The sequence below is a fragment of the Melanotaenia boesemani genome, chromosome 13, assembly GCF_017639745.1.
Source record: "Melanotaenia boesemani isolate fMelBoe1 chromosome 13, fMelBoe1.pri, whole genome shotgun sequence".
NCBI classification, from domain to species: Eukaryota; Metazoa; Chordata; class Actinopteri; order Atheriniformes; family Melanotaeniidae; genus Melanotaenia; species Melanotaenia boesemani.
This window is the reverse complement of record NC_055694.1, coordinates 26,715,871-26,734,497: the sequence shown is the minus strand read 5'-3', so window position 1 is coordinate 26,734,497 and position 18,627 is coordinate 26,715,871. Positions and strand designations below refer to the sequence as shown.

The window sequence follows — 18,627 nt, the reverse complement described above, 5'->3', positions numbered from 1 at the left end:
AGTACGAGCTCACAGTAAGTGTCAGTAGCCGCCATTTTGGTTGTTTGTTTCTTGGTGTGTGTGCTTGCATGTGTGTGAGGATTCTTAACTGAATTTCCCAAAAGCTCATTTGTGAGCATTGTATTAACTTCTCATTTGCTCAGAGTGAATTAGGTTTTGGGAAGGTTTGCGTTGGTAAATATAATTTGTAAATACCTCATGAAACCCTCCACGGATGAATAACATCCATTCACTTTAATCACCGCTTCTGTTTGTTTTAGTCAATAAAACCTTCAAGATGGTGAGGAGTCCAACTGTTCAACACTCCATTAGCAAAGTAAACTGACTGACTCAGTTAAATGTTTTGGTACAATTAATGATGTTCTTTTTTAATTTGCATCAGGACACAGCTGAACTTCACCGTTGCGATCGACTTCACAGCTTCTAATGGTATGTCATCAAATAGATGCTTTGATCTTAAGCTTTTTTTAGACACTTGCCCACTGACATGTACTTGCCCAGTGGTCAAACATACCGGTTCAAATGGAAAATTATGGGTATTGACATAAATTATGACAATTATTTGGGTAATTATCGTAATTTATGAGCATATAAAATGCACAGATGATAAAAGGGAAACTTTACTGACTTTAGAATAAAATTTTATATTATAGTCCTGAAGATCTGCTTTCTATTTTATTTTGGTTTGTTGGCTTTTTTTCTTGTAACCAGTGGGGCAGCTGTAGCTCAGGAGGAAGATCAGTTGTCTATCAGGGTATGAGTGTGTGTGTGTGTGTGTGTGTGTGTGTGTGTGTGTGAATGCGTGAATGTGACATGCAGTGCAAAGCACTATGTGTGATCAAGCTGACGAGAAAACCGCTAAATGAGTACAAGTCCATTTAACTATGGTAAACTTGAGTTTTTCAAGGTGATTGTGGGTCTTAAAAGTTTCTACTTATCACGTTAGAAAGTGTGAATAAGACGGTTAAAGCCATAACTCAACAGCAAGAAGCTGATTGGTCCGCAAGTTCTGAATGCAAAGTATGATTGCTAGTCCCAGGACACGGTAACAGGTCAAGCGATTGATTGCTGTGGGCAGGCCCCATTGATCAAGTAACTTTTTAATTTGAAGCATTATTAAAGCATTTTATTCTATATTAAAAAACACAAACAACTTTTGATTAAAATTGGATCCACCTTATATCAGCTGTGACACGTCAGATATAACAGAAAATTTAACATTTAATTCATGAATAGCAAAGTCAGACTACAAATCTCAGCCTGCAATCAGACGTTATAATTACATTACCGAAACAGCGATATCATGAGATACATTCAGCGCCATGAATCACATTTCACACAGAGCAACACAGATGCTCAGCGCAGATGTTTTCATAATTACCTTATTACTCAACAAACGTCTACATCCAGTCAAAGAGGAACCATGGAGGAATGTTCAGTAACTAACCTGCACAGCTCTTCTATAAGTTCCTTTTAGAGGAAGGCTACTAGAGCTCATCCAAACTGATCCTGTTTAATATTGCTTAACTTATTTAAACTCTGTAAAACATCAAGGAAACATCTACAGCAGACACAAAAACCTAACATACTAAAATGTCAGTACAAATGTAATTGTGACTAGTTGAGACGAACCGATCCGATATTGGTATCGGTACTGAAACTGAATTGGGTATCCATGACAATAGGCCCAATCCATAGGTGCAGATGTATTCAGTGTAATTCTATGCTGTGCGCTTTGAGTGACATCATGCACTAATGACGCGCCAATGAGGCTCTTTTTTTTTTCTTTCTTCTTTTTTTTTAAAGTGGAGCGAGACAAAGGTTCAGCCATCTGGAACTTTTTCACACTACCTCAGCCAACGCATTCAATGGCTACATGCAAAGCTGTGCAATAAATGCTTTGCTTCTGCAGGTCCCTGATACTGAGTGGTATGTGAGTGACAAAGCTTGACAAGTTGAGCCTATCTGTTTTTTTCACAAGCCAGTGAAGCTATTTTTTTATTCCAACGCTGTTGTAAATGATGTTTAATTTCAGAGCTTAAAGTATTCCGACACCGTGCCGGATCTCCGGCTTGTTGTTTGCAGGCATCCTATTATCTTTCCAACATCCAAATGAACTATGAACTGAACGACAACATTGTGTTTGTTTCGCGATTGCTTGCTTTTGTTGTGGGCAGTGACATTTTTCTGTCCACCAATGAATGGATTTTATCATTAGATTCCAAGGACTCCGCCTTAACCGTACAGCAGCATTTTCCTATGGACCTACAACTGAAGGGGGTCCATAAATGATGGAGTATGGTTCAGTTGTATGGGCCCCTTTTATAATGGAAACACACAAAATAGCGTACCTGACTGCACCGGCCCAAACTGAACCTGAAGTCTAATTTGGACTTCTTCCATTTAAGTAACCACACACCCATTTCTAAGCATTTTAATCCAAGGTTCTGGAAAATAGTGATAGCTATAACAGCTGATATTTTTTACAAATGAAAAGGGTTTTCAAAAGCTTTCAGTCGGATTTCAAGCACTTCTTAGCACAGATACAGCACTTGTCAAAATGACCAATGACTTGCAGGAGGAGGCTGTTCGATTTTAGTTCTTTTAGATTGAAGTGCCTTTGATACTGCCGGTCACATCCTCCAGCAACACTCAGAATCCTAGGCTGGAATTAAGCAGGGAAGGGGAAACGTCATTTATCATAGATCTCACAGGTCTTGTTTCTCAGCTTTAATGATTTAACTTTCAGCTGGGGCCATGTTCATGCTTTTGGATCGTTTCCTTCCGCAATACAACAACATGACTGGAAGGTTATCTGCAGATTCTAAATTGCCTAAAAGTGTGATTGTGTATGGATGTGTGTCTTTCTTGTAGTCTTGTGATGGACACCTGACTGTCCAGTGCGAACCTCGCCTCTTTCCCTTTGGGGGCCAAAATGGGTAGAAAGTAATGAATGTATACTATCAGTTGTGTTGAAAAAAAGACTCGGGAAAACTGGAGATCAGCATATGTAGAACTAAGGAATGAATTAACCAACAACAACTGTTGCCAAGGCATCAAGACCAACGAGGTCCTAGAACAAAATTAAAATGAACATAATTCCCATCTAGCAAAGAAAAGATGGGAAATGACAAGACAGAAGGAAAACTGGAATAAGGAGGAAAAACATAAAAGAAGAGGTAAAGCTAACTAACGTGCAGAAACCCTTAACCCTATATTAAGTAGTGGGTAACAAAGAATCAAAGACAACAACAACTGCAGACTATTTAAGTTTTGTTTTTACAATGAAATGTAAATTAGAAAAATAGTTTGTTTTTTAATGGGGAAGAGTACATTTATCTCACATCATTCATCTAAATGAGCTTACAATTTAGCTTTGAATTCAGTAAAACATATAATAAAATGAAGTTTCTCACGTTGCACCACATTGTGTATTGTTTGATAATAAGTATTAGAAGCACAGCATCAGTTCCGTTTATGTTTTTTTCACCTCGCAGTTTTAATGCAAAGATAATTTGCCACCTTTTTAGTGGCAAATACATATATTGTATTTATTATCTTACTGTTCACCAGCTTGTAACTAAATCTATGCTCTGGGATCATGTTTTCATGATCATAAGTTTAATGACAGTAAATAGTCAACTAATAATCATTAAAAAAAGATAACCTGAAACCCATACTGTAATATTCTGCCCAAACCCGTTTCAGTTTCTGAGAAAATGGAAAGTTTTCTCTTCTTTCTTTTTCTATTTTTTCCCTTTTCTCAGTCTTTTTGTCAAAGAGCTACAGTACAGAGTTTCAAAACTTCAGCCTATGAACTGTTTTTTCTGTTTTTCAGCCAAAGCAAAGCCAAACATGGAGCATTGCGAAACAGGTTGACAAAGAGTCAACATCACTGTTGAGTTACTTAAAAACTCTTTTTGTGACATTTTATCAGAAGTTTTCTCTGAACTACAGTTCTTAAAAATAGAAAAGTTAGCTTTTAAGATGCATTAGTTCAGTGTGAAATGAGCTGTTTCCCGTTCTCTGAACACAGTAACGTGATCTTACTCTTTGACCTGAAAACTTTTAAAGGTATTAGCACTGCTGCCGTGAATAAATTATAACATTCATATTCTTATTGATTAAACAAGCAGTCAGCCGTGTGTGTGGTGTACAGGTTATGGGGAACATGTTTGATATTTACAGTGTTCAGAGGCACATAGTACACCTGCAGTGCAGTGGGAAGCTGGATTGGATTAGTGGGGGAATACATTGTCAGTGGGTGTGTTGAAGTGTGGCATCTACCTTGGCTTATCAAATCAACACCTTCCTCTCGTCTCATGTGTCTTCTTCTCTCAGATTGGAGGAGACTGTCCAGAATACCTTATCCAAAAGGAAGACGAGAGAGCTGTGTTTCAGTTACACTTGGCAATGCTAATATGTGTTCAGTGATTATAGTGTTTTCATTTACTTAAGCAGTATTATAAGACACTGAAATAATAACTCATTAGATGCTGTTTGCAAGATTCTTTGATTTTTAAAAGATTAAGAAGTATGTTGTTTCCTTCCCTGTTTTCTTTCCTATCAGATGGTTTTGTAGCCACTAGTCTTTATTTTGTTCTTTTCTCACATCCTGAGCCAAGATTTCACCTATAATTAGGACGCCTGAAAATCAAGAGTATTGTCTTGGGATTGTTCTTATTTTCGGATTTCCACTAACAATATATCCTGTCTTATATTTCCCAGGTGAAAATCAGCCTAAGACTAAGATAGAAATATGTTGTTACTCACCTCATAATGATCTGTGTCTTCTAAGGTAACCCATCCCAGCCCACATCCCTCCACTATATGAGCCCCTACCAGATGAATGCATATGCCATGGCCTTGAAGGCAGTGGGAGAGATTATCCAGGACTATGACAGTGACAAGCTCTTTCCTGCCTACGGCTTTGGAGCTAAGCTGCCCCCTGACGGCAAAATCTCCCACGCATTCCCACTGGTAAGACACACAAGCACATACACACCAACATGTGAAATCACACATGCAAGGCACATCCGCACAGTTGGTTAGGACCAGGAGTTGTAGCTCCAACAACAGCTGGTTTCACAAGTTGAGATGGTGGCCCATCTGCCTGCCAGCAGGAATCTCCCAGCAACCCCTCCACTTTGCTCCTGCTCCCTGCTGAGGGATGAGGGTAACAAGTCAGAAATCTCTGGATGCTGAGCGTATGGGACCTGTGCTGTTAAACTGAAGATAACGACGTCTATCTTTTCAATCTTCTTTACAACAGCTTCAATTCATTGAGGTTCACAGATATATAAATGTTTTTTTTCATCCACAGCTCTCTTAAGGCCCCACCACAGCATTTCAGTCAGGTTAAGGTTGGGACTTTGACTGAGCCATGTAACACCTTGATTTTTTAACTTACCCTGCTGCTGTTAGAGCTGGCCCAAGGCATGAGCAATCAGAACCACCAACGGGACCCTTCTGTTGGGGTACCACTCTAACCAACCCAAAAGGGTGGTGATTAACACATTGCAATCCTTGATTGGTTGAGAAAAAAAGTAATTTTACTTGCGACCAGGCAGAAAAACAAAGCAGGAATGGTCCCAACAGATTTTCTTTTTGTTACCATACTATACCATTTTATTCCCAAAGCACTTAAAAAAAACAACATAACAACTGACCAAAGTGCTGTACAATAAATTGTTGGTTAAATCTCTGATTTTAACCCAGAGGGTTAAAATTGGCTAAGAACCGTACATGTCCTTCCAGATTTCCTTGATATCATTAAGAAATAAGCAGTAGAGTCAAGAAAATGATCAGATTCTCTTCACAATTACTTCTGACAGGCACACAAGTGCAACTGCAAAAAAAAAAAAAAAAACAATTGCCTGGATTAGTCTATATACAACTTTAGTGCAATTTGAGCCCAAGTCCTCATCTCTGTATAATTTGTCATTTGGTGTTGTTTAATTGAGGTTTTATTCACTTAATTTTTATATATTTTGATATGTGTTTATATGTAAAACCTGCTCTTTTTCACATAGCTGTACCTTTAAAACAGATTATATTTGATTTCTTTGAACTTTCGCCAAGAATAAGAATATTACCCAGTTTATTTTTAGTTTAGTTGTTTACAGTGTGCAAATCCAATAGCTTTCTCTGCATGACATTCTGTTTGCATGTCCCTATCATGTTTATGATTGGCATTTACATGATGAAGTGTCATCACATAATCCAAAGACATTTATAGACCCTGTTTATTCAGGCTGACATAAACCAACCACAGGCATACTGAAGCTCCTATCATTCGCCTGGATGCACAAACTATTTTAAAACAGTGAAGTTAGAGCAGTGAGCTTAATAAGCACACGCTGAAGACACAAAGGGGAGATTATAGCAACTGGTTCACTGGTCACTTATATTCTTATTTTAAACATAATAAGGTCTGGGAAAAAATGTCCTTCAAAACATTGCAATACTTTTCTTTTATGTTACTAAAACTATTAAAGTTTTGCACTGAGGACTTTTAATTCATTTATTTGTTTTTTAATATTACAGATTAACAGGTTGTAAATCCCTGTCAAAATGCTGCACTGTATGTATTCTTTTTAACCATTTTCATACAGTCCAAACATGCCTGTACACAGCAAAAGAAAAGAAGTTTAAATATATTGTAAATATTGTTATGAGTCCTACATAGATTCATGTTTATTGTACCAGTCATGTATTACTCTACACTACTTACTGGATCTTTGTGCTGTGTGTTGCAGAGTGGTGACAGTGACAATCCAAACTGTGTGGGCATAGAGGGAGTTCTGGAGGCCTATTTTCAGAGCCTGAGGACAGTGCAGCTGTATGGACCCACTAACTTTGCACCTGTTATCAACAAAGTGGCAAAGTAAGTTTGAAAGCAAGACTGTGTCAACAGAAGGTAATATGGAGAAATAGTTTATTTCTTGTACACTTGATTAATCACATCCACTATGGCTTATTGTCACCATAAACAGAGGAATATATATATTTTATTTGTATGCCTTGATGTTAAACTGTGACATCAGTCATAATCAGTTATTTTAGGGATTCATTTATGAAATATTGGATTTCAAGTTGACATAGGGAGGATTAAACAGGGTAAAAGCCTTGTATCAGCACATAATCACGTCCACTCTGCTTCAAAATCTGCATTAGAATATGACAAATCAGTCATATTTAATGAGTTATTTTAGGCAAAGGATTGTTTTTGCATTTGTTTGATTTAAAAATAAAGAAATCAATCAATGACTTCTGATAATTGTTAATAAATGTGTATACCACATGTTTACTTTTCACAGAACGTGTGTTTCTTAAGAAGATCTTGGTGATCTTGACGACAGATCAGGATGATAGGATGTTTTACCAAAAATAGTTGTTGATATCTTTACTAGGTGTGAAAAGATCACCCAGAAAATGTAACACATGTTTTGGTGGAGGCAGTGGGGTGGTGTGGGGCAGCATCTCCCTCATTGGATAAACAAGGCTTGTCATTATTGGAGGCAATGAAGACAAGCCTTGTTTTTCTTACAAATGTGACTCAATTCTAAATTGAATAAACAAGCTTTTTAGCATTTTAAGATTTTTTGCCAATGAACATTGTTACAACTAAGAAATAATAAAGCAAACACTAATATTCTTGTTTATGTTTGCATGTGTTCTGTCTGCTGTTGTAATTGCAAAATGTCCTAAGCAAATGGAAAAGTTTTTTAAATGGTGTTTGGTTTTATTGCGTGGAGGCCACAAGGCCTGCAGTTGAAATATGGTACATTTTAGGCTTTTTGAACACATCTTAAAGACACATTACGAAACTTTACAACTTTACAACTTTAAAACTCGCGTTCTGGACTTCTTTCATGGCACAATGACGTCTATTATGTTTAGTTCTGGAGCCGTCGCTGTCCAGCATCCCGTAGCTAACAAAAAACGCACTAAGCAACTATTTTTTAACAGCGTCAGCAGGTAACGTTGCAGCTGAGTTTTGCTTTGTGCACTGCACCACACGCTAGCACACAGATACAAACACACCAGCCAATTTGAATGCGCACCATGGCTGATTCAACAAAACAACGCAAGAAGACATTTTCAGAGAACGAGAGGAAAAGAAGGAGAGACAGAGCAAGAGATCTAACAAAAGTCAAGATAAGGCAGACTGGAGCGATCTCACAGTACAAGTAGGATGCACGATGGATGCTGAATTAGCCGTCAATAGGGGGCACATCACTGGGAAAATAGCTAAACTTATGTAGTTCATCTTTTAAACGTCTGCTGTTTTGATCCATGGTATGTCCGACAACACATTTTACTTTCAGCAAAGCTGGAATACTGAGGTTTAAAGAACCTATGTGAACATATGTGGACTTTTATGGCATTTCTTTGTGGCAGCCTGGTGTTCTTTTAACAAGATATATTTAAGATAAAAATTGAATGTTTGTGTAAAAGCACACTACTTTTAAAATGGCTAGGACTCTAAAAATATTTATATTTAACTATTTTTATGTTAATTTAAACACTTACTGGGGCTCAAGTGCATAATTAAAAAACTTAATTTACATCTTAATAGCTACTGTTTTTTCTTGTTTTCTTGAATTAATAACATGACCAGAAAGCAGTAAACAATCCAACAAATCAGCTCAAGTTCTCCATCAAAGATTAAATTTGAAAGGAGGAGAGCACATTTAATCTATTTATACTCATCTGTGGAGACAGCAGTGGCATCAATACTCAGTCAAATTAATGTTTTCGAGATGTCTTATTCAATATGGTGAGTTCTGAGTGATCTCCCGTGGCACGCAGCATTGAATGTTAAAAGCAAGCTATTTGTTATTGCCTGTGCTAATTAGGTAACATTCAGTTTAAAGTTAACTTTGATAAAGTCTCAGATGTTTCCCTCAAATCTTCTAAATGATACTGGACTGGTTTTTCCAAATGTTCTTCAGGTGCATAAGCTTTCTCTGCATTACTGTTTGTTTACAATGCCCCCATCCAATGGCAAATAGAAATCTTTTTATTGTCACCTGGTATTTCAGGGTTAAAGCTGTGCCATGATTTGCATTCCTAAAGTATTGCACCTGTAGAGCTTGTTTGATTTGTTTACAGACTTTAAGTTAATGATCGTTAAATATTTCCAATATATGACGAAGTAAAAAAAAAAAAGAAGTGCTGTTACATGAAGTTCCATGTTTTGGTTGAGAAAAATGTAGATTACCTTGTCTGTTAGGTAGCGAAGTGTTGAACATTGCATTCTACGTGTCAGCATTGAGTAATCGACTTTCAGTTTTTAATCCTTCACTATGTTCATACCACTGTGTCAGCAGCAAAAGGCATAGATATGGAGTTAAACCTGAAAACAAACAAAAACTCAAAGCCACCATAACACACACACAGGCTCCTTATACAGTACACACACAGAGAGAAATTAAATTTAAATAAAATGGAAAAGCTATATTGTATACCATATTCATTTGTTTTTCTCACCTAACTCCTTGCTGTAAAAGGAATATGAAACAGTGGTAATTCAAAAAGTAGGGTAATAATATTTCTCCTCTCCTCTGTTTTTTATATTGTTTTATTTTATTTACATATTTATTTTTTCTTTGTTATGGAACTCTGAGCTGTTCTGGTGAGAATAATTCATTTCATGTTCATTTGTTTAATAAAGCAGATATGGTTATGTTGTGACAAGAATCCTGGTTATAGTATTTGCTTTCTCATTCTGATGCTCAGTTTAGCGATTCCTCATGTTTACTTGCCTAAATTTATTAAGCTGCCACCATGTGATTGGCTGACAGATATTTGTGTTTAAGAAGTAACACTGAACTTTGGCAAATTCACTCAATGAGGCGCACTCTAATGACGACTAATGGGCATCCATCTTGCGTCCTACCTCTACTCTGAGTTCTCTACAAGCAGTAAAAATCGGTCCAATGTTCTGTAATATCTCTTGCGCTTTGCCTTTTTTTCTCTTTCTTTTTCTCTCTTCCTGTGTTTCTTTGATGAATTTTCAACGGGTGTTGGCCAGTATGGCCAGTATGTTGATATGTAGTTGCTAACATCTACTAAAGTTGGCTGTAAAGTGACATAGCATCCCAGAGAAAAAAGTTGTGAAGTGAGCTTTCTTAGCTTTGGGTTGCTGCTGGACATCTGTTTCTCCAGGAATGTACATAATAAATATCAATGTGCCATCGAAATGAGTCAGAAACACTTATTTCTAAGGTCAGAAAGTTACATAGTCCTACTTTAACAAGCAATATAACATATTAAATCTAATTAATCTAATTGTATTAGTTCATAATAAGTTTGGCTTTATATATTTGTCAAAGCTTGATTCAACCTTAGATGTCCTTGGCCAAAGTGCAGACAGGTGTTCTTTGTGAGTGCTGGCTTTAAAATGTGTGTGTGTGTGTTCGTGTATGTGTGTTCACTGCCCAGCTGTGCAGCAGAGATTACAGATGGCTCTCAGTACTTTGTCCTGTTGATGATCACAGATGGAGTGATATCTGACATGGTCCAGACCAAAGAGGCTGTGGTCAATGTGAGTATACAAACACACGCACACAGCACACACACACATAAAAAATAAATAAATAAATAAATAAAAACACAGAGACTTAAGGATAAGATCACTTTTCCCTCAGATGCTACTGCTAATGATGTACATCTGCTCTGTGTGTGGGGTGACGACAGAAGCTGCAATACACTTTCCAATATTAATATTTTTGTGTGGTTTGGACGGCAACATTTACGTGTCTGTCACCTAACAGGCAGAGTAAAGTAAACTTCTCAGATAATTACTTTAAATCCTCCAAATACTTTGGTGCCTCTTTTGATTTTGTTTTGAGAAAACAAGGTGTTTTTGCTCTAAGTGCTTTTCAGGGTGTTGCGTCAGTTTAATAGCCTAGCCTAAAGCAAGACTCCACTGCATGTTTTCACACATGCAAGGCAGCCCTAAACTTTTTTTTTTTTAGACAGCATCCAGATAGGCTGCATTTAAGAATGTCATGTCCGCATCAGACAGACTGGATTTCGTATAGACTTTGTCCAGCCAACAGAACTAAGTCTGGAAACTGACCAAATAACTTAATATACATTTAATGATACAGATAAGTCTTAAACTTTAAGTCTCTCTTTATCAATATGATATAAATAACAAGTTGGAATTTCTTAATCACACTTTTTGCCTCATGTACCACCTTTAGATTACTGCTGCACTAACTGGGAGTAAATCTTCTAATGAAAAGTCATCTTGCACTGCTGGGATTTGCTTTAAGTGTTCAAATTTAAAAATGTTGCCTCAGAAAATATACCTCAAATTTCTAAACATGGGAACGTAGTGACGTCAGCTCATCATATGGTAGTCATGTATAAGTGAAGTTGTGTGTGATTGTGATAAACACAGTCGCTGCAAACTGTAACTAAATTTGATAGATTTTAGTGCAAGGACGCATTAATTGCGCGTTAACGCAAGGCTTTATTAACGCATCGCTTTATTAACACCGTTAATTTTTTTAATCGCGCCTTAAGGTTTTTGTTTTTTTTTTTCTGGCTGCTGGCTTTGATGACAGAAACATGGCGTCCATGTCTCCCTTCCCTGCTGCAGCGGTGCGTCTGATGTAATCAGGAGAGAGCGGGTTTATTAAAATGAAGAGACTTTTCTGTCTGGAACTTAAGAAAGAAGAAGAACCGGCGTTTCATTTTGTCTGTCTAAACCCATGCAGATGGACAGAAAATCGTGATTTTTGGATGGGAAACTGCTCCCAAAAGACAATGAGAAACTTAAAAAAAAAATTTTTTTTTTTAATAAATGCGGTTTTAATTTATGCAAGACAGCAAAGGTAAGACATGCTTTCTGACTTTTACAAACGTAAATCATAAATTTGGGCCTTCTTATGCCTCTGGTTCGGGGAATCTTTGTCATAGCGAGATGAAACTTCCAGCTATGGAATCTGTGAGATGTGAGCTTTCAGTAAAGCAAGGCAGTTTATTTGTATAGCACATTTCATGTACAGGACAATTCAAAGTGCTTTACATAAAACAAAGGCATTACAGATATTTAGAAATAGTAAAAGGCATCAACACATAATCACAATAAAATAATAAATTACATTAAAATGATTAAAAGCAAGATAAGTTAAAAAAAGTTACCGTGCAGATTTCATGCATAGGCGCATGACAAAAGAAATGTTTTTAACCTGGATTTAAAAATGTCTACATTTGGTGAAAGTTTAATCTCCACTGGCAGTTTGTTCCACTTGTTTGCAGCATAACAGCTAAATGCTGCTTCTCCATGTTTAGTCTGGACTCTGGTCTGGACTAGTTGACCAGAGTCTTTGGATCTAAGAGTTCTACTAGGTTTATATTCTCTGAACATTTCACAGATGTATTCTGGGCCTAAACCATTCTGGGATTTGTAAACAATCAGAAGGGTTTTAAAATCTATTCTGTGACTGACTGGAAGCCAGTGTAAAGATTTCAAAACTGGTGTGATGTGTTCAGATCTCTTAGTCCTGGTTAAAACTCTAGCAGCAGTGTTCTGGATGAGCTGCAGATGTTTAATGCTCTTTTTAGGAAGTCCTGTTAAAAGACCATTACAGTAATCCAGCCTACTGGAGATGAATGCATGGATGAGTTTCTCCTGGTCTTTCTGGGAGACTAGACTTTTAATTCTGTTGATGTTTCTGAGCTGGTAAAAAGCTTCTTAGTGACAGCTTTGATGTGGCTGCTGAAAGTCAGGTCTGAGTCTATCAACACTCCCAGGTTACGAACTTGGTCAGCGATTTTAAGAGCCCGAGTCTCCAGGTGTTTGCCAATGCTGACCCTCTTCTCTTTGCTACCAAACAGAATAATCTCAGTTTTGTCTTCATTTAATTGTAGAAGATTCTCCTTCATCCAGGTGTTTATTTGCTCCAGACACTGATACAATAAGTCTATTGGACTGCAGTCATCTGGTGACAGAGACACATAAAGTTGTGTATCATCTGCATAACTTTGATAACTAATGCTATAGTTCTGTAATATTTGACCCAAAGGGAGCATATACAAGTTGAACAGAAGAGGTCCAAGGACTGACCCCTGGGGGACTCCACAAGTCATGGCCAAAGCTGCCGATCGTAACAAAATAACTTCTAAATAGGACCTGAACCAGTTAAGAACTGCTCCAGAAAGTCCAACCCAGTTTTCCAGCCTGTGCAACAGGATTCTGTGATCTACAGTATCAAACACAGCACTGAGATCCAACAGAACCAGGACTGATACTTGACCAGAATGAGTATTCAACCTAATGTCATTTAACACTTTGACCAGAGCTGTTTCAGTGCTGTGATGAGGTCGGGAGCCAGACTGAAATTTATCAAGATTTCCACTTTCATTTAAAAAGTCATTAAACTGGTGAAATATAACTTTCTCAATAATCTTGGAAATAAAAGAGAGGTTAGAGACAGGTCTATAGTTGTTCATTATAGAGGCATCTAGACTCCTTTTCTTTAGGAATGGCTTAATAGCAGCTATCTTTAGTGACTTGGGAAAAATGCCTGATGCCAGTGAGCTGTTAACTATCAGTAGGAGATCACTTTCTACTGAGGTAAAAACTGTTTTTAAAAAGTCGGATGGTATCATGTCCAGAGTGCGTGTTGTTGATTGCAAATGCAAAACTGTTTCTTGAAGGAATTTTAAATCGACCATTTTAAATTGCTACATAACATCAGAATTATTTCTGGGTTTTAAACACAGACTAGTTTTCTTGTGTGAATGTGTGGAATTAATATTTTGCCTAATTGTTTTAATTTTTTGGCTAAAAAAGTTGGCAGATTGGTTGCATTTCTCAGTGGAAAGGAGCTCTGGGCTTATCAGTATAGAAGGATTAGTAAGTTTTTCAATCATAGCAAACAGAGAGAATTGTTGACATTCCTGCTAATCATTTCAGATAAATGCAGCTCTCTGGCCTTGCACAGCTCATTGTTATAGTAATGCAGGCTTTGTTTTTACAGCTTATAGTAAATTTGAAGTTTATTTTTCCGCCATTTCCGCTCAGTTTTTCTGCATTCTCTTTGTAGGCTGGTAACCACAGTGGTGTTTCTCCATGGTGTTTTCTGTTTGATCAAAGTGCTCTTGATTCTTATCGGTGCAACAGCATCCATTACATTCAAGATTTTCAGATTGAAATGATCCAGGAGTCCATCAACTGACTCTGCACTGGTTGTTGGTAACATAGCTATGGCCTCCACAAACTTAGCACTTGTTCTTTCATTAATGTACCTCTTCCTAACAGAGAAGCAGGTTGGTTGGACATTCTGAGTGATCAGTAAATCTTGGCTGCAGGTGCAGTCAAGCTGAAAATTAAAGTTCAGAGAATTTATAGGCCAGAAATTTGGATAATGAAGCACTGAAGGTGCATGGATGGAAGTTATTGTGCATATTGTGAATATTTCTTTCTCCTCATCATCTAGAAGCTGTGAGATTCTAATCGTGCTTTCTGTCTGTTCACCTGATGGCTGATATTCATCACATATTGTTCCTTATTTGTTTAGACGAAGGCAGCTTCACAGCTTTAAATTCATCCTGCTGACTTTTTACCTTTTAGTTGTAAATCCTGAACATTTCATCCTTCTTTGTCATAAATATTTGATTTTAAATATATTAAAAAATATTTTAACTGTTGCTGTTTAAAGAGGAAACTGCTGCTAAACGTGTTTATGTGTTTAGTGCAGGGGTCTGCAGCCTTTCCAATCCAAAGAGCCATTTTTTCCCTCAGCCAGCTAAATAAAACTCCTTTAGAGCGGCAAATGTTACGAGACCTTTTCAAAAAGGAAACTTAATATATATATTTTTAAAGTAGAGCCACCATAGGATATTTGTTATTTTTTAAGAACCACGTTTTCCATTCTTAGGTTTTAAAATAAAGAAAAACACAAAAACCTTTATACCTTTAGACTTTCTTCTAAGGGATGTAGATATTTGTGGATAATTATATAATAATTATATAAAGTAAAATTTTCTTTATATAGCTGTAGGCCTTCTTTTAAAGCAGGGGTGTGTAGCAGGTGTCAAACTCCGGTCATCAAGGGCCGGTGTCCTGCAGGTTTTCATTGTTTCCCTGATCTAACACACCTGACTGAAATTAATGGGTTATTGTAAAGAGGTTGACAACAAGCTGTTGAATCCATTTGATTTTATTCAGGTGTGTTATGTTTTAAAGGAAAGAGACATTTTGCGCGTAACAATGCGATTAATCGTAGCATGTCATGCGATTAATTGTGATTAAAAATTTTAGCAGTTGCCCAGCACCACTTATTACACAAAGTTCTACCTTTTAAATGTGATTATTTAATTTTAAGGACAGCTCCCAGCCGTTGTTTGGTTGTAAATCTCTACAGTAGTTTGCTTGTGACTGTATTTCAGTTCATATAATACAATAAACCATGTGAGGTTCCGCTATTTTTTTTTTCTAAGCCTACCTAATTTATTTTACCATTTGGTTATGATTTTATTTATTTATTCGTATTTATTAATTTTTTGTTGCCTCTTGTTCAGTAATAATGTTCAGTGATAACGCTCACAATGTAATATCTTAAAAAACGAGTGGCCAGTTTGTTTTTGATGGTGTTTTAGCTGAGATTTGATCTGTTTCTCCACAGATTATAAATGCATTTTATTTTCATGTTTAAGTATTTAAAAAAAGAGAGATGGTTGTTGGAATATAAAGTCATTTCTAAATGAACTTCATTGTATTTTTAGTGCTTCCCCTACCAAGTAACCTGTCATGTTTTTCATTTCACAAATATAGGTATGATGGTCAAAATATCATTTAAATAGCTAATTTTATGTATTATAGTATCAAAATTTTCAGGGTTGGGGAGGCACTTTAGTTTCTCTTCATGGGCCCCTGGAACTGGGTCTCACATACGTACCTGAGGCATGTATCTGTGTACCTATTGCATACGATAAAGTTTACCATCACTTCACCGTGTTGCAAATCAAAACTGGCAGCCCCAGAAAGCAGGATTTAACCCTTTAACACCTAATGTATCATTTTAGATGAATAACATACTAATACCGGGACCTCAGCATGTCCATAACTGCCTCCTGCTGATGAACTGGGTCTCACATACGTACAACTATGTACCACACCAGCAAGCAGGATTTAACCCTTTAACACCTAATGTATCATTTTAGATAAATAACATACTAATACGGGGACCTCAGCATGTCCATAACTGCCTCCTGCTGATGAACTGGGTCTCACATACGTACAACAATACCAACACCGGAAAGCAGGATTTAACCCTTTAACACCTAATGTATCATATTAGATTCATATAGTTTCTGAGACCGATTGCATCACTTCATGGCATCCTATACTTTTTATTTTTGTTTTATCAATATTTTAACTATAGTTTGAGACTTTTTAAATCAGAAAACTCTGCTCACCACTTCATATGGAGTGAATTGAGCATCTGACAAGAAAGATGCAGCTTTAGTAAAAAAAAAAAAAGAAACTTTATCTGACCAGTACTACTAGGATCCAGAGAGGCCGACAGAGGAACTAATAGTGGTCCTCTACACAAGATTATTTTATGGAATTGTGATTTGAGACATGTGTTGACTTTTCTCATGACTTTACACACCTTTCTCTTTCCAGATTGTTCTGTGTTGCCACTGTTATAAAGATAGATCCCATTTACATAAAAACTAAATAAATAAAAATAGTACTGCAGTGCAAAGCACAAAACCTACTCTGATGTCACTGAACGTCAACCGTGTGTGACGTTGAATATGCATGACAAAAGAGTTTTGAGCAGGTTTACTTTATAGAGTCATGGTAATGGTAATAACCATGGTAACAGACTCAGGGGAAAAAAAAACCCAGTTTCCATAAATTGGAGGTTGACACACTCAGTTTCTACACAAGCTGCTTTCTGGAACAGACCCCAGGGATCAGAATCCGACTAATGGTGATTTTTTTTATTGTGATCCATAAACATGTCGGATTCTGGGTAAAGATGCTACTGAAGTAGCTAAAATTAGCTGATCTTACTTAAAGTTCAGAGTTTTTGATTAGATTTTGTTGAACCTTCTTTCTGGAACAGGCCTCAGATGATGGTTTTGTTTGGTGTTTTGTTTGTTTTTATTTCCCTTTTGTTTATTTGTTTTTTTATATATTGTTTAAGCAGTAATAATAAGCATTAAGATAATGATAATTTTAATAGTATAATGATGAATGATCTTTGTTAAATATCTAACCTTAATTTTTAACAACATTTTTCACATTTCATATCATGTTTTACATTTTTAGACTCACAGAAAGAAGTAAAAAAGGACTGAACATAAACCATAGTTTTGTTTTGGGTTGTTTATTTAAATTATTATTATTTTTTTTTTTTTTTTTTTTTTTTTTTTAGAAGGGATAGGAAAGGAGGAAAGTGGAAAAAAGAGGTGTGGTAAAGAGTAAAGGGAAAAGGAGAAAGACCCACTGATGTTTGGTTAAATTTTTTTTTTTTTTTCTTTTTTTTTTTTTTGATGACTGGCTATTTCTCAGCTACAATCATCTCTGTCATTGTGTGGCTGTAAAATTTCTGTTGAACTATACAGCTACACTTTCAGGGAATGAATACCTAATTATACCATTAAGGGTGCAAAGGATTATCACTGGGATAAAACCCTTAAAGGTGCAGCTGAACCCTCTACAGCACGGTTTATACCTCATAAAGACCAATACTGTTCCTCTGGGGGCCGTCTGGTCTTAATAAGGTAAAAAACTGCACTGTTAAGGGAACAGCAGCACCTTTGAGGGTCCCACACCAGTGACAACCCATTTTACCCCTGAAGGTATAATTAGGTATTTATTTTCTGAAAGTATAAACAATGAGATCTTAAAATCAATTAAGATGTCTTTGTGATTTCTTTTCAGTCAAATCGTGTTCAGTGGGGGTGAAGGACAGGGCAAGAGGGAGAAAGTAGCCATATTTAAGGCTATATAAAAATAATATATTAAAATAATATAAAAATAAAAAAATAGGGGTACGTTTTTATGCCAGAAATTCAGCGTCCAGCGCTGAGGGATTACTGGCTCACAGATGTCTTTTAGTCTTGTTCTGTGATTAACATCAGAGCTTCTAGGTTCTGAACTCTCTTCAGTATGTTCTCACTGAAGCTTTTTCTCTCTCGTTTTTGCTCTTCTTGATACTTCTTCAGAGAGAATATTTTTTCTAGAAGCTCTGACCTTTCGTCTTGCTGCTGCTTCTGGTCTTCCACTTCTCTCTCAGACTCCATCACGGATCTTTCTGTGGAGGTTTTAGTTTCTTCTCTCTCAACAAGGCGAAGGTTCTTGTGCTGCTCCCATTGGTGTTTCTGCTCCTCAAGTTCTTCCTGGGTTTTCACCAGAGCAGACTTTATTCTAGAGCTCTCCTCCATCTCCTGGGCCAAGCAGGTCTCAGCTCTAGATGCTCTTGACTTCTCAGCAGTGAGAGCTTCTTCCAGTTGGATGACTCTGCTGGAGACGTCTGCCTGCTGCTGATGCTTTTTCCTCAGTTCAGCATACAGGATGGCTGCCTCTTTCTTAGACACGGATTTCTGAGAGTTCATTTGTTGTTTCAGCCTCTCTACCTCAGTCAT

At 36.9% G+C, this 18,627-nt stretch overlaps 1 protein-coding gene across 2 annotated transcripts in view; it reads left to right on the top strand.

The window, feature by feature from the left end:
• The window catches only part of cpne9 (copine family member IX), a 157,331-nt gene that overhangs the window by 80,430 nt on the left and 58,274 nt on the right, over positions 1-18,627 (top strand). For both annotated transcript variants that reach the window (XM_042003185.1, XM_042003183.1), the window contains exons 14-17: positions 383-429; positions 4,799-4,980; positions 6,759-6,886; positions 10,450-10,552. In XM_042003185.1, the coding sequence (XP_041859119.1) occupies positions 383-429; positions 4,799-4,980; positions 6,759-6,886; positions 10,450-10,552 (460 nt within the window). The remainder of the gene's footprint in view (positions 1-382; positions 430-4,798; positions 4,981-6,758; positions 6,887-10,449; positions 10,553-18,627) is intronic.